The sequence below is a fragment of the Coccidioides immitis genome, assembly GCF_000149335.2.
Source record: "Coccidioides immitis RS genomic scaffold supercont3.4, whole genome shotgun sequence".
Classification (NCBI taxonomy): Eukaryota; Fungi; Ascomycota; class Eurotiomycetes; order Onygenales; family Onygenaceae; genus Coccidioides; species Coccidioides immitis.
In genome coordinates, this window is record NW_004504311.1 from 3,639,173 (window position 1) to 3,652,896 (window position 13,724).

A 13,724-nucleotide genomic window follows, 5' to 3' on the forward strand; every position below is an offset into this window, starting at 1 on the left:
ATGTTGAATGCCGAGCGAGTTCTGTGGGTGGAGCCAGGTTCGCGTTAAACCTCGATTGCCTCTGTATTTGAGGTGGTAGTTGTTGCGTGCTGGGAGCCTTCATCGCTTGCAATTTTTCCCAGCTTTCCTTTTTAGAGAAGTGTTTGTATACTAGGAGCTTCCATAAGCCATATGTATCGCGAAGGGTGGGGGGAGTCACCTCGCATGTTTTGTTATTTTTCTGACAACGGGAATACTTGGCATATTTGTTGGACTTTGGACGGATGAGGGTAGGTTCATCAATTAATCTTTTGGCGCATCAAATGCCGAAGTAATGTTCGCCTATACGAAAGTCAGCAATGAACACTCAGGAATAACTGAGTAGACATACGAAACCAGTCTCAGCGGTCCCTCGAAGCTCCTTCGTCTCACTCGTCAGACAATCGGTAAGATGATTGATCGAAACTTGCACGTTTCCAATTTCGTTCTGGATCCGGGACAAAACAGCACGAACCGGGGTCGGCGGACGAAGAAAATTAGACGGACCATCTTTAAGGGATTCGGAGTCGGACACAAGGTCAACAGACTTGGTGGGACGAGGAGAAGAAAAACGACGACGTTTCGATGGAGATCCATCGATAGCAGAAGAAGCATGACGACGACGGGAGGCATATGTTTTCAACGAACCCTTTCGACGTTTCGCGGCCCCAGAATCAAGACCACGATATTCACGGACGAGGATCAGGGTGCGCGAGCCAGCGAACGACAGAGAGCTTGCTGCGCTATAGCAGCAGGAGGCAAAGAATCAGCTGGCTGAGAGCCAGCGCCATCACTAAAGGATCAAGGGGACAGCCGGGGCATGTATTGGCGTAAACACAGCTATGCAAGCCAGCAACTCACCAATTGGGATCCCCAATGACTGTAATTTTATGGTATTAAGGCCCTTAGCCATTGTATATGCAATATGCTTTCCGTCTTTCTCTCTTCTTGGAGTATTATTCCTTCTGGTGGCAGTCGTTTCTCTGTATTGTGTATGGAGGAGCAGGTGACAGAACTATATTCGGTTCCACGGAGCCTTCGATGATGTCCTCCTTTCGCGCTGTCGATTAGCATCGACCGGTTGATAAGCAATAAGGGTTTCTATATTCCATACTTGGGCTGGATATTCTCTCTGACAGCATTTCTTCGGCTTCCATTCCACTGATTCGGGAGTGCGCGGAGGAATATAGAAGTGTCAGTCAAAATTCCATGACTTGTCAGATAATAGATAGGTAGTTATATGTCTCCCAGTATGCATGGCATTTTGTTCTGAGAATCGCATGCCAACAGGGAGGATACAGTTATGGACAAAGCTTGGATAATTGATTAGCAGTCACAGACCAATATTCTTGCGCAAACATACTGTTTATAATTCCCTCTATGAGACTTTCTATAGTTTGTGGTCATTCGAGCTCTGTAACACAGAATATCTTTTCCAAGTTATACCGATGAACAATTGGAGGAAGCTTGAAGTCAACTTTTGATTGATGGTTAGCAGTCATTCCCGCTGGCGATTTTCCTGCGGGGAAATAGTGCATTAATAGGGAGGTGGGTGAGGAAGTATTTAGCATTCAGGGTATCGGAGTAGCTCTGGAGTGAGCACATAAAGAAATGAGGGACATGGGACATGTTAGAACCAGAAACTGGAATCAGCAACTCTGCAGGGCTCAGGGCCTTGAATGCCGAGAGAAGAAAAGAAAGGAGAAGGAAGGTGAGAGAATGAGGGTTTTATATACTCGGCGCTAGTCAGACCCTGTGAGCGAACTAACAGTAAGCGAAGCCCTGAAGTGATGTGAAAGTAGCAAGCTTGATGATGTTATTTAGTGAATAGGGAAAAGGAATGTGAATGAAGCGATATCATTGTATCTTTTTCAAAGAACTCATGCCTATGAATACACGCAATATAGGCCAGTATACAGTATGCTACCCAATTGCTGAAACAACAAAACATAACTCAAAACAAACACAAATACCTGTATCAGGGCTGTATAAATATTGGGAGGAAAAAGCTAATATAACGAGTCATAAATCAGCGCTCTAGAAGTGGATGGCTTTCGAGTATGTGGCCATGGCAGCCTCTTTGAATGCCTCTGCTAGAGTTGGGTGAGCGTGACAAGTGCGGGCGATATCTTCACAGCTGGCGCCGTATTCAACAGCGAGCGTGGCTTCTGCAATCATTTCGCCGGCATTGGGCCCAACAATGTGAACGCCAAGGACACGGTCTGTCTGTTCGTCGGCAAGAAATTTGACCTGACCTTCCGAGTCGAGGTTGGTCTTGGCACGGGAGTTGGCGCTGAAGGGGAATGTGCCAACGCGATATTTGATGCCGGCGGCTTTTAAGTCTGCCTCGTTCTGGCCGACCCACGCAACTTCGGGGTGAGTATACATGACACTTGGGATAGCGCTGTAGTTGACATGACCGTGGCCCTTCTTGATGTACTCAATAGCAGCGACAGCCTCTTCTTCTGCCTTGTGCGCCAACATGGGACCGAAAGTGCAATCTCCAATTACACGGATATGCTGCTCCTTGGTGCGGTACTGTTGATCAATGATAACACGGCCTTTCTCGTCAACGTCGAGGCCGACCTTCTCCAAACCAAGGCCCTGGGTGTAAGGTCGACGTCCGATGGCAACGAGAACGACATCAGCATCTAGAGTTTGTTCTTTGCCACCTTTGGCAGCCTCAACCTCGAGCTTTATGCTTTCACCGCTGGCGTCTCCCTTGGTGACTTTGGTTCCGACCATGAACTTCAAACCTTGTCTAGAAAGGATTTTTTGAATCTGCTTGGCGATTTCTGCATCCATACCGGGCCCGCCGATCTGACCGAGAAACTCGACAACAGTCACCTCTGAACCTAACCGCGACCAAACGGAGGCCTAGGGAAATAGGTGGGTCAGTCCGGCTAAGCTGAAAGCTATACAAATGCTTGTTTGCCTACCATCTCAAGACCAATGATACCACCTCCGATAACGACCATCTTCTTTGGGACCTCTTGCAAGGAAAGCGCTCCAGTGCTGGTGATGACTCTCTTTTCATCAATGGTCAAGCCGGGGAACGGGGTGGCCTCGCTTCCGGTTGCGATGATGATGTTCTTCGCGCGCAGTGTCCGCTCTCCGCCTTCCAACAGATCAACTTTGACGGAGTGTTGGTCAATGAAAGATCCGGTTCCCTTAACGTATTCGACCTTATTTTTCTTAAAGAGGAACTCAATTCCTTTGGTGAGCGACTCGACGGACGTGTCTTTAGCTTTCATCATTTGCTTCAGGTTGAGTTTCACATCTCCGACTTCGATTCCGCGCTTTTTGGTATCGTGGAGAACTTGATGGTAGAGATGGGAGTTGTTCAAGAGGGATTTTGAGGGAATACATCCAACATTGAGACATGTACCACCTAACGCGCCTCTCTTTTCGATACAGGCAGTCTAGCGGACGACAAAGTTAGTTATCCACGCGCGAGGGTCGCTCGGGCTTTGAGGGATTGAAAGCCAGTACCTTCAAGCCTTCTTGACCGGCCTTGATCGCAGCAACATATCCAGCAACACCGCCACCTATTATAACCAAATCGTGCTCATCTGTGTTTAAGTGTCAGCAACGCGAATCAACAGGCGAGCTTCGAGTCGGCGTGAATGCAGGGTAGGGCCGACTTACCTGACTGAGTTGCATATCCTCTTTTCGACCGTCCAAGAATGTAGACCGTGGACACTGGGAAAGAATGTTGGAAGGCAGTCTGAGGAGTGGCTTTCGGGAGTGACCGCCCAGCAAGGCGCGGCACAATGGGACGAAACATTGTGAAGGTAGTGTGTGAGAAAAGAAAGAAATATGTTCAGGAAAAGGACAATTGGACAGGATAGGATCCCCGGGATGCCTTTAGGGCTATGGAGCAGAGGGCGTGGAGCGAGGGTGTGATTGAGACAAGTTGGGTTTGGAGGAGGGAGAACAATGACGGCTCCGGAATAATTCTACAATTTGTTGAAGATCGAGGCCTTCCCAATCGGGTAAAGCGGCGTTGATGGTTTTGCGCTTCGGTCTCCGTCGGCAATGGGCGGACTAACTTTTTTTGGGTGACAAAGCGCATCTCTTGGCATCCATTCCCGATTCGTTTGACTGCTCGGAAGTTCATTTTTCCATGCTGCTCGGCTGAGTTTCCGTTCCTGGCCCAAAACGAGCACCGGCAGCTCAGGTGAACTGCTCCAGTCATCCATCTGGCCCTTTTCCAACATTCGTCTAGCAATTGTGTTGAGGGCCCATATCAATTCAAATGCCTTTGGACTCTTTCCCAAGTCGAATTATGAATGAGCTTTAAAATCCCCGTAATCATGTCCAACTTCGAGCCAAATGCCATCCTTCGGGGTGCTCAGCTCACTCTTGTGGGAGGTCCGTATGCCAGGACATAGCTAGCTGCCTCATATCCCAAACTAATGCATCTCATTGCTGATGGTCAAATTCGTCTGCTTTAGCCCACAGAGCCCTTCAGAATCCGGAGCTGTTCACATCAGAACATTACCGACAGGCTGCCCTGGCTGTTGTTGCCGGCATTGCAATCCGCCTGATCGTTTCTATCCCGGTAAAAGAACCACGCCTACCTTACTACAAAGGCGAGGTTTTTAATACCAACTGCTGGTAGATTGCTGCTGTTAGGTCGATTATATGGATGGCCTCCTGGATAATCGACCTCCAGTCAGTCACTTGGGATGACACGCTGATCAATGGGCTCGACTTTATCGCCAGATATGTCCTACAAGTCCCATTTCTGCTTATGACCCTGATGCGATACATCACACCGACGCTGGATAACGTGTATGTTCCCATCTAGTTACTCCCGTAGCCCTACACTGACAGTCCGTTTCCAGCTTCATGGAGTCTATAAAGTGGGTTGATACAACATACGTCCAAAAACACAAATCCGACGACCCTGCGGGCTTACGTGCAATGTACTATCCCAATCTGGTCATGTACTCAAGCAAACGTAAAAAGCAGATTGGGGATGTTGCAAGCTCTCTACGGTCCTTTTTTACCCGGTACGGGCGGAGAACTGGCATATCTCTTGCTGTCTATCTGCTCTCTTTATTGCCAGTGGTTGGGCGGTTTGTGATTCCTTTGGCCAGTTTTTACACCTTCAACAAGGCTGTGGGACCCGTTCCGGCCACTGTTATTTTTGGATCTGGGCTTGTCCTCCCAAAACGATATCTAGTCGTGTTCCTACAGAGCTACTTCGCATCACGCAGTTTGATGAGAGAACTGGTACGAAAGAACAATCATCCTCATATTCATTAGTCCAAACTAATATGTTTGCAGCTGGAACCATATTTCTCTCGCGTAAAATTCACCAAACAGCAACGACGCAAGTGGTTTTTAGACCGTGAGGGAGTTTTATTCGGATTTGCACTTGGGTTTTATACCATGATCAAAATCCCATTGATCGGTGTCCTCATCTATGGGTTGGCTCAGGCATCAACTGCATACCTGGTCACCAAAATCACAGACCCTCCTCCACCGCCGGCTGATTCTGAGGGGTTTGTAGAGAGCCAAATCCAATGGACCAATAAACATAGGTTTTTGAAGCTACCACTTGGCTCACTGGATCAGTACAATGTCCCACCGGATGATGAAAACGAAAAGAATAAACAAGAAATGCCGCAGAAGAATTTCAGCTAGTGCTGAATGCAATGCTTTACGGATCCGTTTTGAGAGCATCATTTGTCGGGCTGTTCCTGTTCATTTATCAATTCTACTTGGTGATTTCGGGGCATTTACAGAAATCAGATACAATTACCTCCCAGTTCCAAAAACAAAAGGATAGGCAAATTAAAGGCTGCATTTATTGGACAGTCCTATTCTTGAGAATCGATAAGGTTCAAAGTCGCTGTGAGATCTAACCAAGAATTCCAGCAAAAGTTCCGTGGTCGCATGAATCGTCATATATAACAACAATAATGGGAAGATTGCAGTCAAGCCGCAGGTGTTGGAGAGCCAGGTGTTATTCGAAAATCATTCCGCAATGGAGAACAAGATAGAACAGAAAAAAGGCTGCAATCCCTCTTCGCCGAAAGCGGCCGCAGGCAGGAAGGTGATTTTTCACATTTATCTGCTGCACAAGAGCGAATTAGTTATTACAAAATTTGCTCTTCCCGACATCGCAAACCGGACTTACAGGGGGGTGCAAGTTTCTCTCCTCACAGTAGTCCGATGGTCACATCACCCTTCACCCGTGCATACAAGTCAACCTCGACCTCGAGATCGAGCTCGATCTTGACCTTCAAGCTACTGTCTCGAGTCTCCTTCGGTTGCGGGCGGTCCTTTATGCGTGACTCTCGGATCGCGCCTCGTCGTTGGCCGGTTTGAGCGAGCTGTTGATCTACGGCATATGCATATGGTGCAGGTTGCTGTTGTTGAACAGGAGCCTGTTGGGGAGCTTGCTGCACGGAAGCATTGCGATTGGGCTGCCGCTGGCGTTGAGGTTGAGCGTCATCGGGTTCTGCCTCGGATTGCACCTCGTAGGGCTCGTTTTTTTGATCAGGGCTGTGGTAAATATTATTAAAGGAGCGTACAGATGGGAGTCAGGCACTGATCCGAGGAGGACTCACAGGTTGGACATTTTTTGGTATGTTTTAAGTGGGAAGAATGTGTTCCTAACTGTACTTTATAGCCGTCTCCTCTGCTTGTTTAACGTGACGCTAAGTATGTATCAAGATAGATTTTCGAACAATATCTCCAAGAAATCAAGGATTAAACACCAAAGGAAAATTCAAATTAAAAAACAAGTCTAGAACAGTGATGAAATACTTACACATATATATAGGAAACCGTTTTTTTTTGGTCTCCACCGATGCAGGATTTGGAGTGCATGCCTTGCCTCAGCCGCCCTACGTAAGTGGCCAACCCACCCTGGCCACCTTCATGTGCCTTTTCCAGTTGGGGGTCTTCCCGGTCATGCATCGACCATATTTCTTTCTCCCTTCCGCCATGCCAGCCAGTCCGCACTATCAGGGTAGAATGACGTCACAGCTCGCTCGCACGCCAAGGTTGTCGCGAGGGACCGACACGATGCCATGTATGTGTGTCTGAGAGCGTGTGTGGAGGAGAAAAGGGGGAGGGCTGTCATGGCGGCTCCTAACAAGGTGTGGGGGAACTTTCCGGGGAAAAGTATGGATGGGCTGCTAGCCACGAACCTTGGAGATGCTTGTATGTATGTATGCATGTACAGTACTTACACACTCCATACATATGTGGATTGTGATCTCGTACATATCGTGCTATGCTGAGGTGTGCGCTTCAGGCGTCGGAATCGTGGGGTGAAGGAAATGTCCTTCTCGCGGGGTGTTGCCCGGAGGAGGTCTTAGTACTCCATGTGTAAAGGGCTAGGATCAACCCGTATGCGGACATGTGCTCTCCGCCCACTGGCAATGAACTGGTGATTCTAATACGGCTATGAATCGGAGATAGTTCTCGGCCTCATAACGTGGGGACTTGTCTGCACGGCTGTGATAGGAATCACTGAAGACATTTGCTTCCGTCACCGCAGTCAAAAAGACAAGATCAAGAAAAAAAAATAAAAATAAAAATATAAAATATAAAATATAAAATATAAAATATAAAATATAAAATATAAAATATAAAATATAAAATATAAAATATAAAATATAAAATATAAAATATAAAATATAAAATATAAAATAAAAATATAAAATATAAAATAAAATAAAATAATGTTTTGACAGAGTTGAGTAAGATCACGGACGTATGGCTGGTTAGTGATGCTCCAGAGCCAACAAGGGTAGATATATATATATTCTACCTCTGGTATCTAATATGCTCCGTACTTATTCCTCCGATATCTTTCCGTCTGATCACGAGCTAACTCTGCAACAAACCAGCTAATTGTGGGAAAACCCTCCGATGGAGATAATCAGGAGGATTAACAATCCGACTACCGTTACAGCAGCAGGGACGACGCTGTCTGCCTCCAGGAATCCTTTCGTCACACCCACAGCTTTCAGGAAGGCTACATAATGGAGCAGAGATGATGGTGCTGTATGCACCATGACATGCGACCCACAGTCCCTTCCCCTCCTTCGTCCTTAACGTGGACAAAAAAAAAAAAAAAAAAAACAAAAAAAATTATGAGCTCAAGGATGGCAATAAATGAGGAGGTAAAGAATATATGCTAGGCCCATGGGATTGCATCCCCTGTTGATCGACAGGAGATAAGGATACGGGATGAAAGATGAAGGGGTGGTGTGTGTGTGTTGATTATTCTGATTTACCAGCTGAGGGAGAAAGTGGCCTTTGGATAGGGGAGGTAAAGCTTGTGAGGGAGACAGGAATTCCGTCGGTGTTAAGAAGCGGATGACAAGAAGAAGATAAAAAGTGAAAGAGTATGTTCAAGTATGTCCAGTCTCTACTCTATATAGCTTGGTTAGTTCTCTGTTGTTAGGATTGGATCTTGTCTAACCCAAAAGCCCTTGTATGACAATAATGAGACATGCAAGAAGATCAATTATCTTGAATTAAGGTACATCCCTAGCAGAGAAACCACTTGACAAACTATAACATCGCCGAATGATCATAATTAAACACATCTTCAAAACTCAATTCCATGTCCTCACATTCGTCCTTTCGTTTATTGCCACAGTGGCAATCATCATCGCATCCAATGCAACTGTTGAATCATCGTGCTGCCTCATTCATCGCTGGGGCTGCGGATACTGCTGCGGTTGCGGCGGCTCCTGGCCCGGAGGCATCTGTTGAGGCTGCTGCTGGGCCTGTTGCTGTCCGCCGCCGAGTCCGCCGCCGAGGGCGCCACCGAGTCCCTTAGTCGCTCCACCTACAACCTCGCCGAGTCCCTGAGTCGTCTGTCCCACAGCACTGCCAACGCCCGCGAGGGTCTGTCCGAGACCCTGTCCGAGCCCTTGGGTTGTTTGACCAACGGCCCCTGTCACACCGCCGAGGAGGGCGCCGAGACCACCCTGCTGCCCCTGCTGGCCTTGCTGGCCTTGCTGGCCTTGCTGGCCTTGCTGGCCCGGCTGTTGTTGGCCGCCGCCGCCGCCCCCGAGAATTCCAGCCATGGTGGTTGTATGGAGTTATGCGGGGGGGGAAGGAGGAGTAGTTTGGTTCGAAATGGAAATATGGAAATAAGAGCTGTAGAGAGATTTGTTTGTGAATTTGTTTTGCTCCTGGGGAATCGTTAATCAGACTAATAGAGCAAGGATCCAATGGACGAATTGAACTGCGGTTTATATAACTACCCAGAGGGTAGTCCGTAGACCTGTCCAAAGCAGGATGCGTCATGAATACCCGTCCATGTCCTGGATTGTGAGATCAAACCCGCCACATGGTTAACCGGATTCGCCTAGCGCCACATCTGGGATACTCCCAAGGTGATGCAAGCTAAGTAGGAGTGGGAGAGTTTGTGTGAACATTCCCCCGCACAGACGGAAGCACGACTCAGGGTGGCCTCCAATGAGGAGTGAGGGAGCCGCCACAAACTGGTGGAAAAGCAGGAATTGGTTGCAGCTCGTCAGTTTGCGCGTCTTCACGATCCACGGTCCCGAGGAGTGGGGTTGATGTCGAAGGATGACGGCTCAACGCGGGATCAGGTACAGTACATCCAATGTTTTCTTGATGCTCTGCGCGGAGCCGACGTTCATCCGTGGGCGTTGAGAGAGAGGGAGGAGGAGACTGGATTTACGAGACGGCGTGAAGCGTTGCGTGGAGCCGGGTTGCCCCTGTGACGTCAACCCCCCAGTGCTTGGCGTCTTGGCCGCCGGAAAAACCACCCGGAAAAAATGAAAGACAGCCAGGTCAGCGGGAGCCTTCCAATGCTCTGCCCCCTGGAGCGTCGAGACATCGCAGAGAAAGAGCAGCGCTTTGTGAACGTCCGGATCGACTCTGGCATCGCATTCGCCGTAAAATGCTAAAACGTGGCCGGACGGATGGATGGATGGATGTGCTTGATTGACACACCTCCTCTCGCTAAGAGTATCACAAAACTGCCCTGCTCTGTTGTCGCAGCTCTTTGAAGATTCCGGGTTCTCCTGAGCGTGCTCCTTGCTTGAATGATATCGAGAAAACAAGGTGCTGGATAAACTGCAGAGTAGCTAATTCCTTTGAGTGCCTGCTGGGCTTTTACCCAGGCAATGGCGGTTGACCCGCAAATATGTACGCGGTGTTTGATGCACCTTCATCATCTATTGGCTGCTGGCCAAAAGGAAAACGAAAACCCCTCGAAACTTCTTCGCTCTGGGATGTTTGGATGATGAGGAAGCTAGCTAACGAGTTACTCGCAGGGGCACTGACCTTGCCACATTTATCTCCCACTTCGAGCTAGCTGTTCCAAGGAGCAACATGTGAACATGGGTCAACCTAGGCTTCGGTGGTTTGATGTTTTGCGGTCCGCTGAGGATGTTTCTGGCTGAAACTCGAAGAACTCCAGCGGTTAACCTTTGGCGATCCTCGTCCTGTTATGGGCCTTCTCCTTCGGAGCTATTCACACTTTCAAGGGTATGCTGGCTCTTCTGTTCACGGGCCCCTGCCAATACCACCGGTCGAAGCCAAGGCTAGCTAGGTAACTCTCCACCCACTCCGATCATCTCGTCTCGGACTCAAACGCACGATTGTTCCTCAGTCCTGGGTTTGACTAAAACAATCTCCAGAAGCCGCTGATCGAAGAACATTTGAAGATCACTCTGCCATCATGCCATGCAGTGATAATCATGAGTGTCTTGCTCCGTGCAAATTGCTATGGGCCGATTTCATTTAACCCCAGACTTCGCTGATGTGTACATACATACCGCTAGCCGCGGCGGCAAGGAAGCTTCACCAGGCCAGCTTTCTCGAACGTTCACGGAAGTTTCAGGTCATAGACTCTCCAACTGATGTGGGGAGAAATCCTGATCCTTGGAGTTAGCCCCATGCTGAACCTGGTCCGATCCATGGATTGACCTGCTCGTCCTCTCTGAACGGTCTGCTCAAAAATCCCCCTACAAAGAGGCTTTGGCTGCTCTCCAGCATTGCTCTTCCTCCCATAGTTATATCTCCGAAAGTCCCTGATTGCTGAAAGCTTACTCATCCTTAGACTGTCTCTGTAGCGGGTCTATTCTAATTCGATTGACCACCCCAGTTCTAGAGTGTACGAGTGATACTACGTTGGGTGACGAATGGTTTGGACGCGCTCAGGGCCAAGCGTCAGCTTTTGTGGGCTGATGTTTTTGCAAGACTCTCACATTGCGCCTTGCCGTTTCACAAAAGCTTGTCTGTGACGAAGCGGGGTCTCCTCACTTTATGCGTTTCCCGTTTTCCTCCGTACTCGTGCGGGCAATGCTTGCCATTGCTGGTAGCATGTTAGGCCCATACCCACTGAGGGGCGCGCCATTCGAGGCTGCCAAGCCGCGGTGACCTTGGTGGGAAGGAGTTTACATCAAACAGAATGCAGATAAGCATCGTATCGATGGAGGATAGGAGATCAGGGTGGCTCTCCAGTGTTTTGACCAGGGACTTGCTCCTTCAAAGATCGACAATAAACATGAGCAAACCAAATCTCAAAGCCATAAATGCTGCGTTCCAGGGGCTGCCCTGGCCAAGGCCCCGAGGCTCCTTGAAATGCCTGGCAATTTACCGAATATACCGCACCCACTCAGACTGCTCTCTCTCACGGTTCTCCTCACGCCTCCTCTTGAAGAGCAGGATACGAATCCTTCGGCAATTAAATCCTATCAAATGGTTTCATCCGGGAGTGGAAATATTTGTGGGTTCGAAGCTCTGATCCGTCCCATTCCCCATCTCGACTCAAGCAACATGTCGAGGCCTAGCAGCAACGCTTTTCGTTTGGAAGTGAAATGACTGTGTTGAAACGAACGGCATAAAAGGGAGACGTTCTCCCTCTGGAGATAGGACCATCATCCCATTCGCATTCAACACCACAGCCCTAATCAAGCAAAAATGGTTTCCATGAAGTTTTTGTCCGCCGTCTTTGCAGCGATTACCGCTGCCAACGCTGCAGAGATCCTCAGCGTCCCAAATACCCAAGATGTCATCCCAGACTCCTACATCGTCGTCATGAAAGATGAGGTAGCCACATCCGATCTCGAAGCCCACGTCACCTGGGTGCGCAACCACCACCATAGCGGGCACGTTCGACGAAACGGGACCCTCACCGGCTTGAAGACGACCTTCGACATCAGCGGGTTCAGGGGCTATCTCGGCGCCTTCGACCATGACACTCTCGACGAGATCCTCGCGGATGACAAGGTGAGGAAGTCCGATCCCTCTGGGACTTGAGGGGCTAGGGGAGCTTATCAGTAAGCATAGGTTAAATTCGTCGAGCCTAACCGGATCATGAGGATCCAAGGAACGCAAACGCAGCGCGGTGCTCCTTGGGGTCTGGCACGACTTTCCTCCAGTCGACCCGGAGGCAGTGACTATGTCTACGATGACAGAGCCGGCGAGGGAGTGATTATTTACGGAGTCGATACTGGTATTGACGTCAACCACCCTGACTTCGAGGGTCGTGCGACGTGGGGTATCAACACCATTGACCAAGATAACACGGATGGCAATGGCCATGGAACTCACACTGCTGGAACCTTTGCCGGAGCTAGATTCGGTGTTGCAAAGAAGGCCACCATTGTCGGTGTCAAGGTTCTCGATGCTCAGGGATCTGGCAGCAACTCTGCTATCATGGAGGGCATCAGCTGGTCTGTCGACCACGCCAGGAAGAACAACGCCCTTGGCCGTGCTGTGATGAACTTGAGCTTGGGAGGTAGCTTTTCCCAGGCAGTCAACGATGCTGCCGAGAGAGCTGTTCGCGCAGGTGTTTTCCTTGCTGTCGCCGCCGGCAATGACAACGTGAGTGATTGGAAACCATGGCTGCTTAGCACCTTTTTGTGCATGCGCGAAAATTGGGCGGAAGCTGACAAGAATTGCGTATTAACAGCAAGACGCCTCCAACTACTCTCCCGCTTCCGCCCCTAATGTCTGCACCGTTGGAGCTACCGACAGAATGGATGTCCGGGCAACTTTCTCCAACTTTGGCTCAGTCCGTAAGTCATGGCGTCACCCACCGTGCTGATATAACACCATGCAAATACTGATGATGCGTTTTGAACCAGTTGACATCTTCGCCCCTGGTGTTGACGTCGAATCCACCATGCCCGGTGGCGGCACTCAGATGATGTCGGGCACCTCCATGGCTGCTCCTCACATCGCCGGCTTGGGCGCCTACCTCATGAGCACCGAGAACCTCCAGCCAAGCCAGGTCTGCGACCGCATCAAGCAGCTCGCCAGCAACTCTGTCCGCAACCCTGGCAATGGATCCACCAGCAAGCTCGCTAACAACGGCATCGGCCAACAAATAATAGGAAGCATTACTCCGTAGATTTGGGATCGATCGCAGCGGACTGGACAAAATGCTTGGTTTGGGCTTGGATTTGTACCATAGATTTTTTCTTTTTCTTTTTTCTTTTTTCTTTTTTCATTTTTTTTTTTTTTTTTTTTTTTTTTTGGTTTTCACTCCTTTTTGTGGTCCTGCTAGGACGCGATCGAGTCTGGTATTCGGATTGCTCGTGGCTGTTTATTTCTCGCCTTCGTTGTTAAACATTACTTCAACACATAATTGAATAACAATAATTAATCCTTTGCAAGGAAAATGTTCTGTCGCCCGGCATCCGTCCTCGATCCATTAATTTCCACAGCACGGACTCGAATGGCTC

General features: G+C 49.0%; 7 protein-coding genes across 7 annotated transcripts; 3 read left to right on the plus strand and 4 right to left on the minus strand.

The window, feature by feature from the left end:
* Positions 1–282: 282 nt before the first annotated feature.
* CIMG_05550 (uncharacterized protein) lies at positions 283–931 on the minus strand (the record flags this gene model as incomplete). The annotated part of the gene is made up of 3 exons (XM_001246108.1): positions 283–321; positions 371–756; positions 880–931. The coding sequence occupies 3 exons, from the start codon at positions 929–931 to the stop codon at positions 283–285; spliced, it is 477 nt and encodes a 158-aa protein (XP_001246109.1).
* A 553-nt stretch (positions 932–1,484) lies between these two features.
* Positions 1,485–3,958, minus strand: CIMG_05551 (dihydrolipoyl dehydrogenase). The gene is made up of 4 exons (XM_001246109.2): positions 3,667–3,958; positions 3,511–3,590; positions 2,958–3,440; positions 1,485–2,895 (listed from the first exon to the last, which is right to left on the minus strand). Exons 1-4 carry the CDS (start codon positions 3,803–3,805, stop codon positions 2,056–2,058), a joined length of 1,542 nt encoding a protein of 513 aa, XP_001246110.2. The 5' UTR covers positions 3,806–3,958; the 3' UTR covers positions 1,485–2,055.
* Positions 3,959–4,237: 279 nt separating this feature from the next.
* Positions 4,238–5,844, plus strand: CIMG_05552 (transmembrane protein UsgS). Its single transcript, XM_001246110.2, has 5 exons — positions 4,238–4,392; positions 4,476–4,582; positions 4,643–4,815; positions 4,869–5,259; positions 5,314–5,844. Exons 1-5 carry the CDS (start codon positions 4,311–4,313, stop codon positions 5,671–5,673), a joined length of 1,113 nt encoding a protein of 370 aa, XP_001246111.2. The 5' UTR covers positions 4,238–4,310; the 3' UTR covers positions 5,674–5,844.
* Positions 5,845–6,191: 347 nt separating this feature from the next.
* On the minus strand, positions 6,192–6,613 carry CIMG_05553 (uncharacterized protein; the record flags this gene model as incomplete). The annotated part of the gene is made up of 2 exons (XM_001246111.2): positions 6,192–6,537; positions 6,603–6,613. The coding sequence occupies 2 exons, from the start codon at positions 6,611–6,613 to the stop codon at positions 6,192–6,194; spliced, it is 357 nt and encodes a 118-aa protein (XP_001246112.2).
* A 505-nt stretch (positions 6,614–7,118) lies between these two features.
* On the plus strand, positions 7,119–7,450 carry CIMG_13474 (uncharacterized protein; the record flags this gene model as incomplete). Its single annotated transcript, XM_001246112.2, has 2 exons — positions 7,119–7,204; positions 7,381–7,450. 2 exons carry the CDS (start codon positions 7,119–7,121, stop codon positions 7,448–7,450), a joined length of 156 nt encoding a protein of 51 aa, XP_001246113.2.
* Positions 7,451–8,380: 930 nt separating this feature from the next.
* On the minus strand, positions 8,381–9,234 carry CIMG_05555 (uncharacterized protein). Its single transcript, XM_001246113.2, has one exon. It carries the CDS (start codon positions 9,081–9,083, stop codon positions 8,703–8,705), a length of 381 nt encoding a protein of 126 aa, XP_001246114.1. The 5' UTR covers positions 9,084–9,234; the 3' UTR covers positions 8,381–8,702.
* Positions 9,235–11,955: 2,721 nt separating this feature from the next.
* CIMG_05557 (subtilisin-like protease) lies at positions 11,956–13,390 on the plus strand (the record flags this gene model as incomplete). Its single annotated transcript, XM_001246115.1, has 4 exons — positions 11,956–12,264; positions 12,325–12,861; positions 12,950–13,055; positions 13,125–13,390. The coding sequence occupies 4 exons, from the start codon at positions 11,956–11,958 to the stop codon at positions 13,388–13,390; spliced, it is 1,218 nt and encodes a 405-aa protein (XP_001246116.1).
* Between the last annotated feature and the right edge of the window lie 334 nt (positions 13,391–13,724).

Excerpts from the sequence above, each read along its gene's own strand:
- CIMG_05552 (XM_001246110.2), top strand. The coding sequence starts at position 4,311 with ATGAGCTTTAAAATCCCCGTAATCATGTCCAACTTCGAGCCAAATGCC. Across the intron at positions 4,583-4,642 it reads GCCTGATCGTTTCTATCCCG|ATTGCTGCTGTTAGGTCGAT; the intron begins GTAAAAGAACCA and ends AACTGCTGGTAG. Across the intron at positions 4,816-4,868 it reads ACACCGACGCTGGATAACGT|CTTCATGGAGTCTATAAAGT; the intron begins GTATGTTCCCAT and ends GTCCGTTTCCAG.
- CIMG_05551 (XM_001246109.2), bottom strand. The coding sequence starts at position 3,805 with ATGTTTCGTCCCATTGTGCCGCGCCTTGCTGGGCGGTCACTCCCGAAA. Across the intron at positions 3,441-3,510 it reads CCGGTCAAGAAGGCTTGAAG|ACTGCCTGTATCGAAAAGAG; the intron begins GTACTGGCTTTC and ends GTCGTCCGCTAG. Across the intron at positions 2,896-2,957 it reads GTATCATTGGTCTTGAGATG|GCCTCCGTTTGGTCGCGGTT; the intron begins GTAGGCAAACAA and ends CTATTTCCCTAG.
- CIMG_05555 (XM_001246113.2), bottom strand. The coding sequence starts at position 9,083 with ATGGCTGGAATTCTCGGGGGCGGCGGCGGCGGCCAACAACAGCCGGGC.